At 42.4% G+C, this 22,670-nt stretch overlaps 7 protein-coding genes across 12 annotated transcripts in view; 2 read left to right on the plus strand and 5 right to left on the minus strand.

Annotated features, from left to right (window-relative positions):
• The window catches only part of RB195_018657 (uncharacterized protein), a gene marked incomplete at both ends in the record, with an annotated part of 4,598 nt that extends 814 nt beyond the window's left edge, over positions 1-3,784 (minus strand). The window contains 5 exons of one of the 2 annotated variants that reach the window (XM_064186196.1): positions 1-130; positions 224-691; positions 746-876; positions 987-1,495; positions 1,788-1,824. The exon at positions 1-130 is cut by the window's left edge and continues 73 nt beyond it. In XM_064186196.1, coding sequence (XP_064042076.1) covers positions 1-130; positions 224-691; positions 746-876; positions 987-1,495; positions 1,788-1,824 — 1,275 coding nt within the window. Of the gene's footprint in view, positions 131-223; positions 692-745; positions 1,496-1,787; positions 1,825-3,612; positions 3,704-3,772 lie in introns of those variants that run through there. The other variant, XM_064186195.1, reaches the window with a different exon arrangement.
• Positions 220-525, minus strand: RB195_018658 (uncharacterized protein; the record flags this gene model as incomplete). Its single annotated transcript, XM_064186197.1, has 1 exon — positions 220-525. One exon carries the CDS (start codon positions 523-525, stop codon positions 220-222), a length of 306 nt encoding a protein of 101 aa, XP_064042077.1.
• Positions 1,934-5,661, plus strand: RB195_018659 (uncharacterized protein; the record flags this gene model as incomplete). Its single annotated transcript, XM_064186198.1, has 3 exons — positions 1,934-2,057; positions 5,240-5,297; positions 5,631-5,661. 3 exons carry the CDS (start codon positions 1,934-1,936, stop codon positions 5,659-5,661), a joined length of 213 nt encoding a protein of 70 aa, XP_064042079.1.
• Positions 5,662-5,677: 16 nt separating this feature from the next.
• Positions 5,678-16,243, plus strand: RB195_018660 (uncharacterized protein; the record flags this gene model as incomplete). Of its 4 annotated transcripts, XM_064186199.1 has the most annotated exons (13): positions 5,678-5,713; positions 5,796-5,905; positions 5,991-6,080; positions 6,140-6,237; positions 7,298-7,387; positions 7,458-7,529; positions 13,544-13,615; positions 14,057-14,115; positions 14,176-14,241; positions 14,324-14,404; positions 14,472-14,552; positions 16,001-16,075; positions 16,139-16,243. In XM_064186199.1, 13 exons carry the CDS (start codon positions 5,678-5,680, stop codon positions 16,241-16,243), a joined length of 1,035 nt encoding a protein of 344 aa, XP_064042081.1. The 4 variants fall into 4 exon arrangements, with proteins under 4 accessions (XP_064042081.1, XP_064042080.1, XP_064042082.1 ...); XM_064186200.1 differs by lacking the exon at positions 16,001-16,075 and having other exon boundaries at positions 14,306-14,404; XM_064186201.1 differs by lacking the exon at positions 16,001-16,075.
• A 1,037-nt stretch (positions 16,244-17,280) lies between these two features.
• RB195_018661 (uncharacterized protein) lies at positions 17,281-21,462 on the minus strand (the record flags this gene model as incomplete). Of its 2 annotated transcripts, XM_064186204.1 has the most annotated exons (2): positions 17,281-18,441; positions 21,370-21,462. In XM_064186204.1, the coding sequence occupies 2 exons, from the start codon at positions 21,460-21,462 to the stop codon at positions 17,281-17,283; spliced, it is 1,254 nt and encodes a 417-aa protein (XP_064042084.1). The 2 variants fall into 2 exon arrangements, with proteins under 2 accessions (XP_064042084.1, XP_064042085.1); XM_064186203.1 differs by lacking the exon at positions 21,370-21,462 and having other exon boundaries at positions 17,281-18,270.
• On the minus strand, positions 19,330-21,799 carry RB195_018662 (uncharacterized protein; the record flags this gene model as incomplete). Its single annotated transcript, XM_064186205.1, has 4 exons — positions 19,330-19,434; positions 19,500-19,555; positions 20,450-20,538; positions 21,723-21,799. 4 exons carry the CDS (start codon positions 21,797-21,799, stop codon positions 19,330-19,332), a joined length of 327 nt encoding a protein of 108 aa, XP_064042086.1.
• Positions 21,800-22,051: 252 nt separating this feature from the next.
• Positions 22,052-22,621, minus strand: RB195_018663 (uncharacterized protein; the record flags this gene model as incomplete). Its single annotated transcript, XM_064186206.1, has 1 exon — positions 22,052-22,621. One exon carries the CDS (start codon positions 22,619-22,621, stop codon positions 22,052-22,054), a length of 570 nt encoding a protein of 189 aa, XP_064042087.1.
• Between the last annotated feature and the right edge of the window lie 49 nt (positions 22,622-22,670).

Consider the following 22,670-nt stretch of genomic DNA (forward strand, 5'->3'; position numbering starts at 1 on the left):
GGTTAGAACAAGGGGCAGGCGGTATTCCCGGCAAACCTCTATGACCCTCGACAAGGTCTGGATGTGGTCCAAGCAACTGAACCTCTGACGGAATCCAGCTTGTTCTTGAGGCTGGGCTTCATCCACCATCCTAGATATGCACGCGAGGATGATCTTGGTGAATGCTTTGTATAACACGCTCAGCAAGCATTCGGACGGTAGTTCCGAAGGTCCTCTCGGTCACCTTTCTTGTGGATAAGAACGGTTACGCGAGGTACTCCACTGGTCTGGGATCCTTTCTTTCTGAAGGTAGGATGTCATGTGCGCTGCTAAGATTGCATGAAGTTGATGGCCACCAGCCCGGAGAGAGTCTGTTGATATAAAATCAGGACCGGGGGCTGTGCCAGGTTTCATGCTCTTGATAGCGACTCGTACTTCCGAAGGGAGAATCCGTGGTGGAGCTTCACCAAAGGGGATGATCGGGCTTGACACAGGGGTTGATGAACGGAAAAGGTTCGAGTAGAACCTCTCCGTAATGATTTCCATCTCACGACGAGAAGACGTGCGAATTCCGTCTTCGCTCAGCAAAGTTGCTAGCGGAATATTATATTCGCGGAGATCCCTGCGGCACTTTTTTAGACTCCTTCTTCTTTGTGCTGCTTCCAGAATCTTCTTCTGTCTGCATTTCAGAAGATCCTCCTGCAACGCTTTTCTGCAGTTAGTTCAAGTGCAGCTGCAGTGCAGCTTTTCTGCAGTTTCAACTTACCGCTCAATATGCGATGCATTCGGAGCAAGCCTCAAAGCCCTTTTTCTTTCCAACAATTCCTTGGTGGTCTTTCGAAATTCGATCCAAGCTTGTCGTCTACGGCTTCGAGGCACCCCCAGCACAGGAATCCTCTGAACAGCATCTCGTAGTCCAGATAGCAGATTTTCTTTTCCATCGTGTGGCTAAGTCGTATTTTCGCACGAAGGAGACGGTGATCACAACCACTACAAAAGGATGGTACTACGGAGATGTCAAGTAGACACCAGCACCGGTTGGTGAGTATGTGGTCGCTCTCCTCCCGAGTCGCGCCATTGGGCGATTCCCATGTCCACTGACGATGATCTTTCTTCATGAAAAGAGAATTCCCATGAAAGAGGTGAGCGGCGGACAACAGCCCAGCGAGACGATTGCCATTTTCATTCCGGCCCCATAGTCCAAATCTTCCAATCCTGTATTCCTCTTCTGCAGCCTCTCCTAGTTTTGCATTGAAGTCTCCGACAACGAATTTGTAGAAGGACTTCTCGTTGCGGATTACTTCTTCCAGCTCCTCGTAAAACGCGTCCAATTCGGATTCATCAGCTGCTAATGTTGGTGAGTAGCAGTTGATGATACTGATGGGTTTTTGGCGCAGAGGGCGGAGGTGAAGAATGGCCAGACGAGGTGACACGATCTCGTGAGAGTCGACAACATGGACGACAGATGGGTGCACAACAAAACCAACACCGCCTACATTTCGCGACGGAACCTTCTCTACACGAATGACGAGTGTACCGTCATTCAATCAAAAAACAAACAACTGTAGCGAGTCAAATCAAATCAAGTCCTATCAAATTGATAAACCCACTATCTGACGTCCATGAGAATGACGGAATAGAAACAACGGTTACTACTACATTCAAAGTAATCACATCAGAAAACAAACAACAAGAACTTGCTGATCTTGGGCGGTTTTCGAAAATCGACAACGTGCGACGTGTGCTAGCAAAGGCTGCAAAAACAAGGAAAAATTGGGTTGCAAAAACCAACCAAAATCGCTCGTCACCGATAAAGGTATCAAAAGTCGGCAAATTTGATAACATGTTTGAAACCACCGTATCTGATATGTTGAACGTGGAACGCCTTCTAATTAGTCATGAACACAGAAGTATTAATCTTGGCGCCATAAAAAAATTTCATGATAAACTGATCATGCGCGACGAGGACAGAATCATTCGGCACCACCCTCGTCTTCCAAATGCGCCATTTCCGTATGACACCAAGTCACCGATTTATAACCCAGACGACTCGGAATTATTCAGGCTGATCGTGCAGGGTATTCACATCAGAAATAGTCACTGTGGCAAAGAGTACGCTCTTTCAATCGCAAGACAACGCTTTTTTATGTCCCTCTCACGGACTTTATGTATTCAGGTAATTCCTGAAATATTGCGTCATCTGCAGAAAATACCAAGTTCTTCCCTTCGGAGCACCGATCATGTATCCACTACCAAAGGACAGGGTTATAATGTAGACCATTTCAAAATGTCGGATGTTACTTCATAGGTCCTTTCACTTCCAAAACTCTCGAGAAAATGTATATGTGCCTTACAACTCGAGCAGCACACTTAGAAGTGGTAGGAAATCTTTCGACAGGAGCATTCCTCAACTATCTCCAAGTCCTCTCTTCTTGAAACCTCGCCATTTGATAGTGTATTTATGTTTTCTTGTTATGCTAACGAGGTTTAGGTGAAACTTTTTTATTGGCCTGACGTTTCGACAAACTCGTCTTTTTCAAAGGCGTGAAAATGGTTAGAGGTCTTTGATACCATGCATATCCCATCAAAGTCCTCCTCTCTCCTCGCCAACCCTCGATATTGTTCCAAGTACACCACGCAAGACCTTAAAAGGAAAACAACTGACCAGTTCCATTCCTCAACTGTTTCGTGAGATTCGTCTCGCGCAGATGAGCTCTATGGATTGCCCACTCAGATTGGTGCGCGGTAACGACTAGTCAGTTTAACCAAGAAAGCGTTCAATGAATCAATAGGGCGCAAACGCTTGAGTTTCGCAGACATGTGCACCGTGATCACTCGAATTGAGGCGATTCTCAACACGAGGCCTCTTACGAAACTGAACTCCAGTGATATCGCAGAGATACCATTGAGACCCACTGATTTTTTGAAGGGAAATTTCAACTACTCGCTTCCGGACGACAAATCATCATCTCATCCAAAGAGAAAAACAGACGCTTGAAGCAAAAACATCAGAAATAGTAGCAATAAATTCTGGGAAAAATGGAATGTTGAGTATATGACCTCATTATAAGAAACACAAAATATCAACCTAAAACAACCCAAACGCTTATCAAGATCACTCCCAGATAAAGGTGAAATTGTTTTGATTGAAGAGGAACTAATACTTAGAGGGCCTCGGCCACAATTTCCTATTTTGCCACAACACGAGACCCCAGCAGCCTGCGAAGCGCCCCCACAGGAATTAGACACACCAACGCCATCGCCAGCCAGGTAGCAACGTCATCGCTATCAACGCCCACCTACAGCGCCACACCAACAACACCAGCCAGCCCACCAACGCCAGTTCGTCATCACGCCACCGAAGCCGTTCGCCTAGGAAAAGAAGAAACTTGAAACCCTTGTGATAAAATATGAATGACATATGAATTCGTTGCATGATTCGTGATCAGGTTTCTAGAAAGTTGAGATCAACGCTGATTTTTACTGTCTATCATCGCAGTCCAGTATCATCATACCGATGATGATACTGGACTGCGGTGGACACGGGGATAGACAGTACAGACAGACTACTTGAGTCGCAGTGAGGTCAGGATAAGTGACCTCACTGCGACTCAAGTAGTCTGTCAAACTCACGAGTAGTCGTCTGTTTGTGGCAATAAAGATTCACTGAACCACCTTTATTCATTGGAACGATACGGGCCAAGATCCCAAGGGTCTCCGCACCCTACACAAATTTTGAGGTTTCTGGAACGTTGATATCAGTGTGACCTACAGTACACATGTATCGGCCTACCTTACAACTCATTCTTAAGTTATCACAAATATTTCGTCTTCGCTGGGTCTATCTGTAGATGGAAAAGACGGTGTCACTCCAGAGTCGAGCGTTGTTGTGGAACGATTGTTGGCCATTTCTACGAAGTTGTTGTTGTCAGCAGATCCCCGACCGCTCTAGATGTAAGGCTGAAGAGTGGCAGGTCGGATGCGTCCGCTGGTTTGCAACTCTTGTGTTGTCAAGTGTTGATGTGTCGAACCAAATGACTTCCACAACACACCGAATACATCGAGCTTCCAACTCGTCCGATGATGATCCTAGGTACATACATACATGACTGCCGGTTTCTTCGCCTTCGGCTTTGTGAGTCCACGCTTGAAAATATCCACAAACAGTTCCGCCTCTTCATTACTTTGGAGGTGGCACGACGTTAAACAAGTATGTGTGCAGTAGGGTCATAATGATCTGAAGTTCAATGCAGTTAAGGAAGTGCGAAGCGGCCCAGTGAAGGTAGCGGCTCGGATCGAGGTTGATCCATAGTCAGCTTTGCTCGGACTGCAGCGTACTGCTGGTGAGGGTTCTCAATCGATCTTAGTCGCTAAGCTCCAAAGCGCCACTTCGAGTGTACTTGATTACGCAACTGTACCGAGCTTCAGATCGTTTTGAACCGACTATACTTTGAGGAGTACAATATCTCAGTGATTTCGACAACCATACGATCACGTTCACGCAACCATAGAGGTGTTAAGCCTGATGGTCATTGTTCAGGTCGTAGGATTTGGAAAAAAGTACTATGCAATTAGGGGCTATGTCAGAAAACCGAACAGGTTCCGAACTTTTCGATTCTTTTTTTTTTGGAAGTTACATGTAAGTTTCTTGTCTAACTTGATGCTCAAGTATTTTACAGGCATGTATTTTGTCCTCATATCGGTATTTTCGTTCCGTCACCAGGTCGCACGAGAGGACGACGAAACCTACCACCCAAGCAGATAACGCAGTATAACGGTTCTTTTAGGACTGCTTTCAGACGCTGGACATGCTCCAATTACACACTGCACAGTGAGCGCGAACGCTAACTATTCAAAGTTGGCATTTACGCGAACATTAACGCGTGTCTAATATGTAGTGCTGGTTGCTCGGTTGTAGAGCCCAGCGGAGTTCTTGGAAGTTTGGTTAGCGGTAATCTCACCTTGGAGAGTTAGCATAATAAACTTTCTTTGGTTTTTTTTTCGGTCGATAGCTGTTCCTGTTCGCTATACTGCTTATAGAGTAGTGAACCCTTTGCATGGAATCTCAATTCGTCGTTTTCATCAATTTTATGGCAGGAAGGAATAATAACCAATAGTAGATTCCATTTTTCCTCAATTACTTCCACATTTATCGACAAATTTCCCAATCCTATTCTCGATGAACTTGCCGCTACAATTCCTTGGAACCATCAAACTCGTCTGGTCGATCACTCATGTTCTGAAGACGACTTTCTTTCAGATCATCCACTCTGCTTTTTTCTAATATCACTTGGTCGAATTCTCGTAACATTCCTTAGGTAAGATCTCGATATAAAGAGCATGTTGTTCCAATCACCCATCTACATTTTACCTGGCCTGTTGAGATATGTTGAGAGATGACTTATTGGTCTTCCATTTTCAAATGTAATTTTGAAAAGTATCTCCTGGTTGGTTTTTTTTCCGCACGTTCGCATGTGTTAATTTTGACCAAATTTTCCATCTATTTCCAACTCTGCTTTTCTAATGTGCTCGTGTTCATCCAAAATCATGTTTAGCAAAGGTTTTAACAGTGCATTTCCATTCAATTAGCTGCACTGTGAATTTAGCTGAGTCACCGCAAAGATGTCATGTATGTCATTGTTGTTTTTTAGAAGACTTCCGTCAGCAAGAGCTTCTCCGTAGCTTTCTTGTTGCAGTCATGGATCCAGCATCGCGTAAAAGTCGTCGCAGTTCGGTAAATACTGAAAAAGCATCTAATTTTGAATATAGGAGAAGATTTGACCCAAATTGGACGCAGATTTGAACGTCACTTTCAGATTTTGAGAATTAGACAGCCAGAGAAAGTTGCGGAAACTACGTCCGTCGAAAATGAACAGAAACAAGTTTTAAAACGCCGCGTCAGCTTTCATAATGTGAAGACAGTACAGTAAGCGTTCCTTTGACTCCTTTCATTCAGGCATCCCTGATACCATATTTGAGAAGGTTTCAGTGAATTCATTAAAATGTTTCAGAAACTTCGACAAAGACCAATTAAATCTTCTTGATGGTTCCCCATTTAACGAGAAAATCCACGAAACGATGAGTTCTGATGGAGTTCTCACGTTCGTGATATTAATCTTGGTATCTGATCTGTGTACATTTTCTTATGAATTTTTTTCAGGCCAGCCAGAGCTCAGCTAATGTTTTCAACTCCCAACACAGCTGTTCTTATGGAGAACAGTATTTCGGAAGAGAATAACACGGGGATTTTTGGGAGAGGTAACTTTTTTTACTACTTTTTGTGAGTAACGCTTATTTGTGGCTTATTATTTGGCAAAGTGCCAGCTCGCCGGCATATCGCAACTCATTGCTAACCACTTCTCACTTTCAGAGAAACCGCGCTTTTTGAGTATTCTGAGTTTCTCGTCCTTATTACTCTACATTCATGTCAATGTAGAGCACGTACTGAAGCGTATTCAGGATACCTCCGTTTTTGAACATAATTCGGTGTTGTTAAGTGAAGGAAACTAGTGCTTCAATTCGTTACTTTTAATGTATCGAAGAAAGCTGAACCAGAAGAAGCAGAGAAGCAGGTGTTCTTAGAACTCATAATACTCAATCAAATCAACAAATTAGTAGGTATAAATGGTGGTGTTTTGTCTTCGAGGACTTGTTACGTACAGACGTAGCTGTCCAAATGCCACCAAGAGATACTCTTGGTTAAGACAGTTATTGTAGGAAACTATGTAAACCTCTGACATACATAAGAAAATTTGATTACCCCTACTTTGTAGAGAGACGTAGATAAGGGTGGTTTGTAGAGTTTTCCCTTTCTTCTCGGTTTTACCCGTCTCATCACTCATCTAGATCCGTTAACACATAATTCATTCCTTCTTTACCATTCACTAAGACGGAACACAAAAAAGCAATACTCGTCTCGGTTTCGTTGAAGGTGGTGCGAGTAGAGTTCGGTGACCATCGCAGTAAGGTATCGCAGAGCTGCCACTTTGTCAAAGAATGGGTACCGATAAGTAGTAGTTTTTGTTTTCGGAAACTTTCTCTAATAATAGCCATAGGTGCGGTATGGAGGACCCCGATTCTTCTCAAGCGAAGGGGGTCTAGCTCATGGGGTGCAGCTCTAGTGATGAGGGTCTCTTCGCCAACCATCCAAAAGTAAAGGGGTCCTTTCGTGGACATTCCAAAAGTGAAGGGATCCTTTCGTCAACACTCCAAAAGTGAAGGGGTCCTTTCGTCAACACTCCAAAAGTGAAGGGGTCGGAGCAGCGCTTCTGACTATCGCACGTATGATGATAGTGCTTTTTTGCTATCCCTTGTTAAGATTCGAACCCGCGTTTGAGTTGCAAAGAAGTTACTAACTATTCTCAGTGTGATATGTTGCTGTGTGATACCATCGGAACAATGCTAGATGGTTGGTTTTTCATTCATGTGCGAGAGCAGTTTTTTCCCTTCATTCATTATTTCTTTCAACTTTTTTCTAGCTGATTCAAATATATTACCGGAAGATCGTTCATCCGTCGATATGTCTATTTCTGGCACTATTACTGAAGGAGGTACATATTTCGATACTTTTCAGAAGTGGTAGTGCATTTTTTGTTGTCGTTCCGTTGAAAGTGAGCTCAGGCAGTATACAACATAACAGTGTCAGCACATTATTTTGAGATACTGTTAGCTACTGTTTTTCTCGAAGAGCCTCATAGGCACTCGCGACTTGGTGACCCTAACAGCCGCTTTTGAGGTCTTTTGTCGTACCTCTCCCTAATAATAGAGGTGATTGTGGGGCAGAGCCCCCTTCCCTCCCCTTTCCCGCTGAAATAATAAGGGAAAGCAGAGCACAGATCGAACAGCTTCCTGGCATAGAGGGGACAGTCGTTAGATAAACCAGCTGATTATGTGCAGCCCAATATGTGCTTGAGGAAGAGGCTGACGGGGAGAAAGTACAGACATATCCTAAGCCCTCGGTGGTCATGAAACTGCGTCCATCACAGGTAAGTCGTTTTTGGTGTTTGTTGCAATGACATGACAAAATTTGCTCCTAAGAAAACAGGGGTGCCTATCGTTAGGTACCCACAGCTCCCTCGACAGCTTATCTTTAGGGGAAATGAATGGGAACGACGATCGTTAATTGCGCAGCAGACCATTGCACTGCGTCTGCCTTATGCCCCGCCCATCAGTGTCCCTCATCATCTAGTAAGGCGCTACACCATTTTAGATTCCAAGAAGTTCTTCAAAATAAGGCGAGGAAATTTCAGCTTTTTGTATACAAAAGAAGGATTTCTGGAAACTTATTCTTTAGGCAATTCATCACGAAAGCAAGGAGTGTTTGAAATGTTGGATGTTCTAGTGTAATGTCAGATACAGGCAACACGTTCTTGAACTGCTGAAAAATACACATCTTTGGAATCGTGATGAAACAGTTCGGCCTCATTATTGAGATACTGAGTTATATATTATATAATAATAGAAGCCGTTTTTAGAGGAGCAAAATTCAAAAAGATAGATAAAATAATTGTGGTAAGATGAAATGCGAGAAGAGCGACAAAAAAGATTTCGTGTAAGTGGTGGTTTGAAGAAACGTAATCCCGTAACATTAGAAAATGTCAGATTTTAATGTCCAGCGTTTTCATTTTTACGTTTTTTTCACTTTCTGTGTTGCTACTTTGTTGTCTTTTTGTTTCTTGAACCTTCCTAGAAGCCTACTCTATCAAGTAATTCCAATACAAGCGCAGCACACGGCCTCAGTTATATGGTGATCGCTGAGCGTGGCTTAATAATCGCAGTTAGCCTAAGACATGTCTGCTCTGGCCTACCAAAAGCCTTTTCAGCTGCACATAGTGGGCTGTGGGTGCTGGATACCTAACGACTGCTCCCCGTCAAACCCTAGAAAACATCACCTATTTTTTCATAGAACTTATCATAAACTATGATGACAAGGTTACCCATGATACTATATAAGACTGCCTGCAGAGTTCAGGGGCCGCGCGCGCGGTTTGGCGGTTCTGCCGTTTTTGAGCCTAATGTTTTTGAGGTGGTTTTGCTACTGTAGATATTTTTGGTGCTTTGGTCTCTGTTGAGTATGCTAGACTATCCTCGAAGACATATCTAAACTTATACTCGGCTGCGGGAGGCTCCGCACCTTGTACCAATGTTAATACGCCGCAAAATTCAAAGTGGTGCAGCGGGTTACTAATACCTCCTTTTTTTTCTTAGAAAAATAGGCTCGGAGAAAGTTTGAAAATGAATGCTGTAAGATGCTTCACGAACTATTACCATAAAACAGATGAGGAAAATGTCACAAAAAGTCCTGGTATAAGAAAGAAAAGGGAGTGCGAGTTTTGGAGTGAGTAGGGTATGGAACTGGAACATAAGTTTCTTGATCCTTATGTAACTACATAAAGTTCTTTTTTTTATTCCTCTCCTTCTCGTGTTTTCCATTTGTTCTCCCGTTGTTTTCCTCGTCTGATCTGCATTTTCATTTCCTTTCTCACCCTCTGCATCACCTCTGTTTTACTTGTCTTGTTTTTCCGTTCGATTTGTTTCGGCAGGCAGTCTTCTTTCAACATAATTAGGTTCATTAGGCTTTTTTTAAAATTAGGTTGCTGTTTTCACTTGATTCACCCAGTATCAAGTATGTATATTTTGACACACTATCGAACACCCGCTTTTAACTTCGCTATTGTTTTAGTTTCAGTAACTGGATAAGGAGAAACGGCGTTGTGTTCCTCATTTTTCTGTGCCATTTTCAACATTATTGAATAGCATCACCACAGCGGAAATGCTCCCACGATTTCGATTTTATTTTAAGCTTTTTGAGCAGCCTTCTGTGAAGGCATTGGCTCCTATTGGTTTCTTTATCTTTGTGGATATTCTCATATTGTCATATACTTAGCTCTTATATATTTCTTTGCAAAGGCAGTTGTGGTGTCTTTAAAGTAACCGTAACGTGGGGACCTGGTAAAATTCAGAAATACAAATGCATATTCATACTTCTGTAGAGACGAGAAACGGAAGAAACGAAATTAAACTTTAGGTTCCAGTGTTTAGAAAAGTATTAATTGCTGTCGGCAAATTTCGTTCATTCCTTTACTCCCTTTGAAAACTGCAAAGCCCAACTTCACTTTTTTAACTTTGAATATGAAGAGAGTTTGATTCCCCTTTCAGTTTCGAAATTGGTTGAATTGTACCACAAGGTTGCTCTTCGAAGGAGAAAAGTCTTGAAAACGAGTCTAAAGACATCAAAACAAAGTCTGAGAATTTTCACAAGTTGCAAACTCAAGTAAATTCTGAAAACGCTATATAAGTTTCGTCATGAACGGTCCTAACTTTCCTTTGCACCTTTCACTTCACTATTTTTTTTTCAACATTGGAGCAGTTTAATTCAGGATGTCTAGTAGAAAAGGTACTTCTTCCAATTTGAAAGAGAAGAGAAGATCCTTCACTTTCATTTAAGAAGGTTCCACTATTTTTCTTTGTGAGCGGTGTTCCTTTAGCTTCAATGTTCTCGTCATGTATCCGTGTTGATAGTTAAGTGCCTATTACCATGCAGTACGCATTCACAAACTGGGTGCAAATCACTTACAGGCTAGGAAGTAAAGATAAAGTAAAGATGTGAGAGTAGGATCAAGAAGAACGAGTAGAAGGACAGAAATAACAACAAGAAGGGATGTAGAAACGGTGAGATACACGAGAATGCGTCAAACATGAAGTAAACGTGGAGGACAGGAGATAAGACATGCTGCACGAAACAAAGAAATTTAAAGCAAAAGCATTTGCGAGGAGACTAAAAGAAAAAAATGGACAAAAAAGTTCAAAAATGCAACTTTAAATGACAGAGAAGCAAGACATATCAATCATAACAAACAAGATAAGTGAACAAGAGAACCGGATTAGACAGAGTAACAGTAAAGAAAAACAAATAGAACATAAGAAAAAGACGAGTAAAACAGAGATGATGCAGAAGACAAGAAAGGAAATGAAAATGAAAATTAAATAAGGAAAGGAATGGATGAACAAGTGGAACAATGAGAAGGAAGCTGGAGATAGGGAAAAGAAAAAATATGGTAACTCATGTAATTGGCTTTTTGCCGTTGCCTTATATAAACCTTGTGGGAGTTCGTAAAGCATCATATGATATTCATTTTCTAGTTTTCTCTAAGCCCATTGAGCCCATTCCTTTGAAACATTGAAGGAAGTTAGCTGCTGCAGCACTTTAATTTCGCAGCGCGTTGTCTTTAGTCCAAGAGCGGAGCGTCCCACAGCCGGGTGTAGGCTCAGATACGAGTAAGTAGGCACGAGGTACGAGTACTTTAGATGCGAGTAAAAAATATGGGAAGTGTGAGTTTAAATACGAGAAAGTCCATTACTACCTCGATCGCCCTTCTCTTGGATCTGCGACAGGGATTTTTGATAGTTTCATTTATCGCCGATTGAGAAGGAAGGCTAGATAACGAGATAATTTCTGCATAGTTCGAATCAGGCGAACCTCTGATTTTCTTGAGAATTCTGCCGCATGTGAGTCATGACTTCACTTCCACCACTTGACGGTAGCTCCAGCTGCTCCTTGGCAGCATTTCCTGCTCTCTCAGAGACGATTTCTCCAACGATTGTTTGATTACGCTTTTTTGTGCTTGTCTGAAAGCTGTTAAGTGTTCCACCCTTCGAGCGGGCTTCATAAACCTATTTTTTGCTTTGAGTTAGTTCTGGACTATCGAACTCAGTCATGCATCCCGATTTCTTTAGCCATGAGGCTTCTTGTATCCGCATTAGCTGGTTTGTTGTTTGAGTCTAGCCTCAAACCTATGTCTTTCTTCTCAAGTTCTGTCCTCAGTTTGAGTATTTTGGCAATTTGAGTACTCGCTAGGAAGATGGGTATTCTGCAAGTCGTTTTATACCAACACAGTGTTGTTTCGCTGTCACTGACAACAACTTTTATCCATGCCTTATTGACAATTTGTCAAGTGTTGGTTCGAGCAAAGCGTGGAATAATTTTTTTGATTACTTTTGGGTGCGACTTTTTTCAGCTAACAAGCTTGCTCATTATCTTAGTCTCCATATTCTGAAAGTAGACGCATGTGGACTTGCTCGCTTCTGCGAACAATCACTTTCAGAAAGTACTGTTGCTTTGATTCTTTGGGATGATAAATCGTGGAATCACTAGCACTGCATTATTTCCTACATTCTTCTTTCTTTTCTTTCCATTTGATCAGGAACGCAGTCTAACCAACCACATTTCGTTGAGACTGTTTCGCGCATCAGTGACTTCACTTCTACCAGAAATGGACGCATGTGCCAATTTGATTGTAAAGTGACTTGGTATGACTTACCATACCTTGTTTATTTAAAATATTTTTTTCCGGAAGATGTGAAATCAAAAAGAATTTGGTTACAGTATTATAACTGATGCGAAAAAGAAATGTATTGTACCGGATAATTGTTGGTCTTCGAGCGTGATATCTTGGTTCACCAACTCTGAGTTTGAAACATACTTCTGCGGGTTCATCCAAATTTTCGAAAAAATGCACTTTGGGATATGGTGTTTTTCGGTAGTCTCCTGCTCGCTTTCAGCAGCTAGAAGAATACTATCTATGAAGATATTACGTGCAGCTTCGCTCGCAAAATGCGTACCAAAAAATTTCGTATAGTCTGCGATAGCCATATTAAGAATACTAAGAACAGTTACTCCAAAAGATATTCTTGTGAATCGATTTTCAGTAGCGTTCGATTTATTTGATGAGAAAGCTGTCTCTTCCAATCACAGTGTAGGTCTCTATGTGTTGTATTAAATCGAATCTGTGTAACCACAGTAACCTGTAAAGGTCTATATGTATTGTATTAAAACTTGCTGCGAGAATATCGCGGATTTTGTTAACTAACGTTCCTTCTTTGTGAGTCACATAACTGAGAGAAAGTTGTCCTTTTTTGGTGATGTGTGCAATTCTATTCTCAGCGGTATCTGTTTATATTCATGCCGTACGCCAGTACGTGGCATACAATGCTTCTGGTTCGTATACTCTTTCGATGATCTCTTCGCAATCGTGATGTTCAGGTACTTTGCGAAATTGGAACATCTGGTTTACCTTTGCCTGCAAATTTCTTTGCAGAGTAGCAAATGATTTCCTCGCGACCCTATATTTATCACCAAAGTTGCTAATATTGATTTTGAGTGTAAACGTCGTTGTGTTACCTTTATTGTCGATTATTCTCAAGTATTATTCGAAGTATCTGAAGTACTTTCACCACTGTTAGATTTGATTAGCATAGTTTTCGTTCTCCTTTGATCATTGAGATTGGAGTTGGATTAGGATTAGGATTAGTTAGGTTAGGAATTCTCCCGTGCTATAGCGTCATTCCATAGGATGGTGGTTGTGGCATTCAGTGGCGCCCTTACTTCCCAACGCTTTATCTTACTTTTTTCTTTTAGTAACACTTTAGTTTACATGTCATAGATACTCTAAGACTAATGCTTAGGCCTTAGGGCTTCGATTGATTTGATTATTTGCTTCGAAAAATAAGGGCGCCACTGAGTGCCCTCCCCCCAATTACATTTCGTGTACGTAACGAATATCAGGGTCGAGCGATGACACATTGGCTGCTTTGGAAGTTATGGATGGGCATCGCACAATAGAAGTACCCGTATCAGGTACTGTTGAGATTTTTCCAGCAACCATAATTTTTTTTTTTTGTTTTTAACAACATCGGGTGAAATGCTGCCTGAACAAATTCGTCTTCGTTAGTGGATTTTCGATGGGTTATTATAGGTGGAGTGGGAAGGGCTGAGAGCTGCTCCCCTTTCTTTTATGCTAGTACCTGTTTTCTTCTGATAGAGATTCATGAATTATCTTTATGTTGCGGCTCACAAGTTAGGGGATCTTCAAATTTTGGCTCATATCATTCTCGTCTACGTTTGCCTTTCTTATTAGTCTCTCTTTCCTCAAAACTTTAAAGCAATCCGTCACTTGAACATGATAGCGCTCCCTCGTATTCTCTATCTAGAGACGACTTTTCGTCTGTCTGTTCTCAAGTGCCTTAGGCGTTTCAAGTTACGAGTGCCAAAACTAACAATAATAACTAATCATTATAGGATTTTCTACGAAACTGGAACCCCACGTTTCCAAACGCGAAACCACTATGGATGAAACGGTATACTAGATTGTGGTGATAGTAAGGTCTCTATTTTCCATTTTTGTCATCGTTGTTCAGATGATGGTTCTAAGTGTCAAGTCTGCTCCAGTAATGTCAATGCTCTCGATCAAATCTCACGAGAAGGTTCTATTTATGGTTTTTCAGCATTAAGTATAAAAGAAGAGGTTAAACCAATGTTAAGTTATAGGCTATGATTTTGTTACAGTCATCGTTCGACGAAGACACTGCTCTTGTATTCAAAGATATTACGACAATACATACTCGCAAGTCTTTTCAGGATGGATATGTATGTTGCCCTCGAAATCACGTTAAATTCTTCTGTTTGCGTGGTACAGATTAAGTGTATGATTTAGATGGAACTTTCACCGACAATGTCAGAAACTGGTATTTGTGGTGACACTATGGCGGTTTTTGATACTGTCGTTCACGATGAGGTAAGATTACTCGAAGAATTGCTGTTTGTGATGGTGTAGGCACTTCTGTTACTTTGTTGAAACCACCTGGAATATGTATGACATGTGTATTATTTCAATGTGATGCATTGCACCTTTGGTAGAGAAGTGCACTAACCGGGTCTTAACGATTGATTCGGTATGGCGATGGGGCCGATAAGCTCCTCTGGGCTCTTTTTCATGTTTTTCAAAGGGTAGTTTTTCGGTCTTTTTCCGAGTGATCGTACATGAATAGGCGAAAACAGGCTTCGTAAAACGCCTTTTCGTTAGTTCTGTCGTTTGTTGTGCGGCTGAAATTGAGTAGACATCTTGTCCTTACAAAATATATTCTTAGAATATTCTTAGAGGCACCTCAACAAATTATTAAATCAACGCTGAGATTACCTAGTTACATACATACACATTTGCACAGAAAAAGGAAAGGGGAGCTCTAAGAAGTTTATCGGCGCTATTACGAAATTGACGATGTTGGGAACTCTGAGCGAATAGGTAAGGGTAGTGAAGTGGTTCACAACTACTGGAGTGCTCAGTTCCGCCCTGTAATCCAGAAAAAGGACGTAAGAAACAGCCGTGGTAGCAATAGTTCCCCATGGGATACAGTTTGTTTCACAACTGAGCGATTCCTTGATCATCCAATATCCGCACTAGTGTAACTCAAATAGCTGATTTTGCATCTCTCCAACCTGCAAGGTTGCAGATGCACTGCTATAGTTCCACTGCCATTAATAAGTTGCATTGGGGACACTGATGCAAAAAAAGTTATTTCATACTCCTTTTTCTGAATAGCTGTTGGGAATTGCGCATCACGCTCATATTCCTCAAATGTATTCCTGTCTCCTCTATTCCTGGTGAGATCCCAATCTCAATCCCGTAATAGTTTGCTTTCAACCCTTCACACCGACTGTCTTTAGGAAGGATTATGCAATACCTGGAGTCGTGCTACGTAATTTGTGCTTCTACTTCGCACTTTTATCTTAAATCGTTGGAAAACGTTCCTGATTCTATGAAAAGATCTCTTGAGTATATCGTCCTCGACATCACCATTTCTAACCCCTTCCTCTCATGTTAGTCTTTCTTTCTTCATCGCGTATCACTATCCTTCACCTCAGCTAGCTCTAACTTCGTGCAGAACAATACTTATTCTGCTTTCTGTTGTGTTGCCACTATGTAGCACTCGAACTCAGTTCCTATTAGACTAGATAAAAATTGTTAAATGCAATATTCGGTGTAAAATCACTATGAAATTCTTGACACATTCAATCTGTTGCGGTCAACCAGTTGTTCATTTCCATCGGCCGGCAAACATTGCGATCTTTTTTTCCTTTATCCTGGATAACAGTGGGTTCGGTGTATGTCAGTTGCTTTTTGAAGCTCATGGGACGATAGAACCAGCTTTTATCTTAAGTGGTTTTTATTTCTCGGATTTACAGAAGGAACAGTCACCTTCAGTGCACATAGGTGTTGGAACCACTGTAAAAAACGAACATGTTTGTGAGAGTGCGATTGTAGGTTTAAAAATTTCTTTCTTTTCTTTTTTTTCATATCTTTGGTTATTTGTGTAATTTCAGCTTAGTGTTGAAAAGCCGACATCTGATCGACAAACTAGAGTTGAAAACATGAAATTCCATGAAGCCGAAATGCGTGGAATGACTTTGTTCGGCGACCTTTCATAGTTGCTTTATGCGTTGATGTTGATCGGCTCAAACATCGTAAGCCACATTGAGTAGTACATAGTGACGAAATGACTGAAGCATTCAATCACACTGCACGATGGCGATCAGCGCTGTGACCAAACTAAAGGCTGAACTACTTTATCTGTAATATCTGCCCGGCATAAAACTAACGATTTGTTCAGCACGGCTGACACATTGCTGCATTCATGTAAAAAAGTGTGTTTACGCAGTTTCCATTGCGATTTGAGCTTATAACTGTTACGAAGGCATTACTTAGTTTTCAAATTTCTTTTTGTTGCTTGGATGATATCCACCTGATTTTGCATAGTTCTTTCTCGAAATTTCTACGCACTTATCGAATCTCTAATTCCTGATTGCAGTGATAAAGCTGCGATCACGTCGTTTTAGGGGCGTTTTGAAATCACTATCAGTCATTTCTCATTCTAAGAATACAGTCATATATTATTGAGTACCCACACATTTTTTTATATCTTTGCATTCATTTATCCTTAGGATTAGTAAAGCAATGTAACTACGAGGAATAAAATTGAACGTAGAGGAGGCGATGAGTACACAATAGTACTTTTTTTGCTGGCAAATTTATGTCACAGAATCAGAACTGTGGTTGCAAACAATGGTTATCTTTTGGAAGTATTTGTGCTAGCTAATTTTTGCTGCGTTCTTGCTGGAACAAATCTTATTTGAGTGAATATTTTGAAGAAAAAGCGTCCTTTTGTTACTAAAAGTTGACTGTGTATCAATATTCTCTTGACCAATTTTAATGTCCGATTACTTAGATACTTAGATGGCCCGTTTTCACTGGAGTTGCGGGCATCTCTTCCACTCGTTTCGTTCCCTCGCCATTGTCATCCAAGATGTTCTCAAGTTTCGTGAGCGACGTTGACGAGGTCTCTGAGCTGTATCCAGCTGAGCTCTCTGCTGGTCCATCCATGTAGCGAACAGTCGGTCTACAGTGGGTGTGGTCACCCTATCTCATTGGCTGTCTTCCTCGGGTTTAGCATCGCTTGGAATCCACTCTAGTGTTCTTTTGGTCCATCTATCGTCGATTCTTCGCATAATGTGACCGGCGCATCTATGCTTTGCTTTCGATATATATTCCGCTGGGTGGCAAAGGCGGGACATTCATCTTCGCCCCGCCACAAGTCCCCGAGTATGTAGTCGTCGTAGACGACTTCATTTCTCTTTTGTCTTTTGTAGCAGATGTTCTTTTCCATCGTGTGGCTAAGTCGTATTTTCGCACGAAGGAGACGGTGATCAGAACCACTACAAAAGGATGGTACTACGGAGACGTCAAGTAGACACCAGCACCGGTTGCTGAGTATGTGGTCGCTCTCCTCCCGAGTCGCGCCATTGGGCGATTCCCATGTCCACTGACGATGATCTTTCTTCATGAAAAGAGAATTCCCATGAAAGAGGTGAGCGGCGGACAATAACCCGGCAAGACGATTGCCATTTTCATTCTGGTCCCCTAGTCCAAATCTTCCTATCGTGTATTCCTCTTCTGCAGCTTTTCCTAGTTTTGCGTTGAAGTCTCCAACAACGAATTTGTAGGACTTCTCGTTGCGGACTACTTCCTCCAGCTCCTCGTAACACGCGTCCAATTCGGATTCATCAGTTGCTAATGTTGGTGAGTAGCAGTTGATGATACTGATGGATTTTTGGCGCAGAGGGCGGAGGCGAAGAATGGCCAGACGAGGTGACAGGATCTCGTGAGAATCGACGAGATGGACGACAGATGGGTGCACAACAAAACAAACACCGCCTACATTTCGCGGCGGAACCTTCTCTCCACGAATGACGAGTTTACCGTCATTCATACGTCGCTCCTTCTGCACTTGGTCTCCCGCAGAGTGAAATTTGATACGCTCTGCAGCTCCGAGAAGGGCATGCAGGTCAGCGTCTGTGGAAACTGTTCTCGCGTTGTAAGTACACAGTCTGAGACAGTCTTCACGACGAGTCGTGCGAGTATCGCCTTTTCCCACAATCGAAGACGTCCTGAACAACATGAGATTTGATTGCCTGTCACCGGTCGTTGTACCGTCCGACGTCTGAGACGGCAGGGCCCAGTGTGCAGGGTACTGAGGCAGTGAATATGCTCGAGTGGCAAAAAGACTTTTCCCCAAACTAAGCAGTCCTGCCACAGCGAGCTTAGCTTTCACCACTGGTCGCCGCCCAACCTATATGGATCAGAGAGCCACCTTGCGACGTTTTGCTGAAACGGTAGTGAATCTTAGCAGTGGCTTACTCTCAGCTAAGCTTCCGATCCCGAGAAGTCAGATGTGTCGAGCTCCTTCTCAGCTTGGGAGACCTCACAGTCAACTTTTAGTAACAATCGGACGCTTTTTCTTCAAAATATTCACTCAAATAAGATTTGTTCCAGCAAGAACACAGCAAAAATTAGCTAGCACAAATACTTCCAAAAGATAACCATTGTTTGCAACCACAGTTCTGATTCTGTGACATAAATTTGCCAGCAAAAAAAGTACTATTGTGTACTCATCGCCTCCTCTACGTTCAATTTTATTCCTCGTAGTTACATTGCTTTACTAATCCTAAGGATAAATGAATGCAAAGATATAAAAAAATGTGTGGGTACTCAATAATATATGACTGTATTCTTAGAATGAGAAATGACTGATAGTGATTTCAAAACGCCCCTAAAACGACGTGATCGCAGCTTTATCACTGCAATCAGGAATTAGAGATTCGATAAGTGCGTAGAAATTTCGAGAAAGAACTATGCAAAATCAGGTGGATATCATCCAAGCAACAAAAAGAAATTTGAAAACTAAGTAATGCCTTCGTAACAGTTATAAGCTCAAATCGCAATGGAAACTGCGTAAACACACTTTTTTACATGAATGCAGCAATGTGTCAGCCGTGCTGAACAAATCGTTAGTTTTATGCCGGGCAGATATTACAGATAAAGTAGTTCAGCCTTTAGTTTGGTCACAGCGCTGCTCGCCATCGTGCAGTGTGATTGAATGCTTCAGTCATTTCGTCACTATGTACTACTCAATGTGGCTTACGATGTTTGAGCCGATCAACATCAACGCATAAAGCAACTATGAAAGGTCGCCGAACAAAGTCATTCCACGCATTTCTGCTTCATGGAATTTCATGTTTTCTACTCTAGTTTGTCGATCAGATGTCGGCTCTTCAACACTAAGCTGAAATTACACAAATAACCAAAGATATGAAAAAAAAAAGAAAAGAAAGAAATTTTTAAACTTACAATCGCACTCTCACAAACATGTTCGTTTTTTACAGTGGTTCCAACACCGTCAGAGCCTGGAAAGTAAGAACATTTGCAATATATCCTCTCAAATGCCTCATCCAGAACAAGTCATCATCCCCTAGGATATTACACCCGGAAACAAAAACCAAAAAAGCCCAAATCGTTGTGCCTACCTCAGTAGCCGCGTTGCCGTGATGTTAGCGGATATCCGCGTGGTGCAATCGCTCCGCTGATACTAATTAGGATGCGACCCGCATATGACCCTGTAGATCAAACCCGCAAAGGTCTTGATACAGAGCCAGCTCGTTGGTTACGGCTAAGCACTCTTCCTCTCTATTCATTTTTGGACATTTTGCATTTATCCAAAACGCTTTTAAAGTTCTGCGAGCTATAATTTCGGGTTCGTACGATAGAATTGTGACAACTGTGCAGAAAGGAACGTTTTCATGACATTGTCTGCGGTGAACTCCGAGGGGAGTTGCTGGATTCGATTGCTTCATCCTCCTTAGATGTTCTTTAATGCGAACACAAAGGGAGCGCCCTGTTTCGCCAATGTATTGGTCCCCACGTGTTTTGCACGAAATTAGATAGACTACACCAGAGACCATGCAGTCCCCTTCCTTCCCGAATGGGCATATTACACAGTCTGGAGTGAGACAGAAGCGGTCGTACATTCTGTTTCGAACTAGTTGTTTTTTTAACTTTAACAAAAACATTCTAGTTCATTGTCTTTCCGCTCACCTTTGGAAAACTAAGAAATCTGTGGTTAAAAATATGTTTAGGACAGCCGTAAGGGTGACATCAGATGTCCAGGAGCGGATCGATAGCCCGTATAGCTTTACTCAGGTCGTCGGTTATGAAGGGCAGGCAGAAATTGATCTTATTCGACTCAACCAGTGTGGCATATTCTTGCTGCGCACCAAGATCTGGCCTACGTGCTACATTACCAATGTAACCGTTAGAATTCGCGATGCGTTGCGCTAGGTTGACCGCATCGATCCGCTCCTGGACATCTGATGTCACCCTTACGGCTGTCCTAAACATATTTTTAACCACAGATTTCTTAGTTTTCCAAAGGTGAGCGGAAAGACAATGAACTAGAATGTTTTTGTTAAAGTTAAAAAAACAACTAGTTCGAAACAGAATGTACGACCGCTTCTGTCTCACTCCAGACTGTGTAATATGCCCATTCGGGAAGGAAGGGGACTGCATGGTCTCTGGTGTAGTCTATCTAATTTCGTGCAAAACACGTGGGGACCAATACATTGGCGAAACAGGGCGCTCCCTTTGTGTTCGCATTAAAGAACATCTAAGGAGGATGAAGCAATCGAATCCAGCAACTCCCCTCGGAGTTCACCGCAGACAATGTCATGAAAACGTTCCTTTCTGCACAGTTGTCACAATTCTATCGTACGAACCCGAAATTATAGCTCGCAGAACTTTAAAAGCGTTTTGGATAAATGCAAAATGTCCAAAAATGAATAGAGAGGAAGAGTGCTTAGCCGTAACCAACGAGCTGGCTCTGTATCAAGACCTTTGCGGGTTTGATCTACAGGGTCATATGCGGGTCGCATCCTAATTAGTATCAGCGGAGCGATTGCACCACGCGGATATCCGCTAACATCACGGCAACGCGGCTACTGAGGTAGGCACAACGATTTGGGCTTTTTTGGTTTTTGTTTCCGGGTGTAATATCCTAGGGGATGATGACTTGTTCTGGATGAGGCATTTGAGAGGATATATTGCAAATGTTCTTACTTTCCAGGCTCTGACGAAAGCAACAACGCCGAAACGTTAGCCGTAATAAATTTTGTTAACAAAATTATGTTTTTGTCTTGGCTGTTGCTTAAATTCGACTATCAACAACCTTCTTCTTCTTCTTCTTCCTAGCGTTTGTCCCACGTTGTTGCAGGGTCCGCTTTTCTGCTTCTTGTCTTCCATTTGGTTCTATCCATTGCATCAGCCGTACACAAACGTGCATCTATCATATCCAGCTTCACACGGTCTAACCAGCGAATCTTTGGCCTCCCGCGCGGCCTCACTCCTGAAACGTCGAGCTTCAGAGCGGTTTTGGCAACAGAATCTTCCTCCCGCCGCAAGACGTGACCAAACCATCTCATTCGCGCCTCATCTCATTTCGCTTCATCTTCTCAGTTATCGGGACGATGCCGAAGATGGAGCGTACAGTATCGTTGGATACTTTGTCTTTCATCATTACACCTATCGTCCACCTCAACATCCGCATCTCCATAGCGTGCAACACTCTTTCCAAGGCTTTCGTCGTCACACGCATCCATAAAGGGCAACAGGAAGCACAACCGTCCTGTAGATATTCGACTTCAGTTGAACAGGGACTTTCTTGTCGCACAGTACGCCTGTTGCCATTTTCTATTTCATTCGTATTTTTTATTTCATGTCGTATTAACACGTGCTCGACCTTTTTGATCAATGTCGCCTGTGGAAGTCACTTTGGATCCAAGATACTTGAAAAAGCCCACCTTGTTTAACTCATGTTAACTCGGTGCCACCGACACGAATTGAACCATTGTCTATCCTTCGTCCGCACTCCATGTACTCAGTTTCTGATACATATCCATGTTGCTACAGCCGATCCTTCCAAGACTACTTGTTTCTGAGAGGGATGAACCCTGATGAACCTCTACTCGTACAGGGAATGGCCTGCTTGTTCCAACAGCACATCGTACAACGCTGGTAGGCTTCGCATAAAGCAGCTTTGTCCACCGCACATATTCTTCTGGTACTCTATGCGACCTCATGGACATCCATAACAGCTCATGTGGGACACGGTCGAAAGCTTTCTCGAGATCGAGAAAAGCAAGATGCACACTGCGGTTCTTCTTTCGATGTTTCTCCAGGAAGATTCGGACAGCATGGACAGCTATAGTGCTGCAGTCCTTCACAAAACCGCACTGGTTGAGTGAAACGCTAACAATTTTCCTCAGACGAGCTTCCAGGACACGCTCAAAAATCTTCATCGTATGGCAGAGCAGTCGTATAGGCCTGTACGAGGTGCAGTCAGCAATGTCTCCTTTCCCTTTCCAGACAGGCACGGTCACGGAAGTTTGCCATATGTTTGGAGTCCGTCCTTCTGCAACCATTTTGTTAAATAGAGTTGCGAGCCACAGGGACCCTCGATCTCCTTGCAGC

The sequence above is a fragment of the Necator americanus genome, chromosome II (assembly GCF_031761385.1).
Source record: "Necator americanus strain Aroian chromosome II, whole genome shotgun sequence".
NCBI lineage: Eukaryota > Metazoa > Nematoda > Chromadorea > Rhabditida > Ancylostomatidae > Necator > Necator americanus.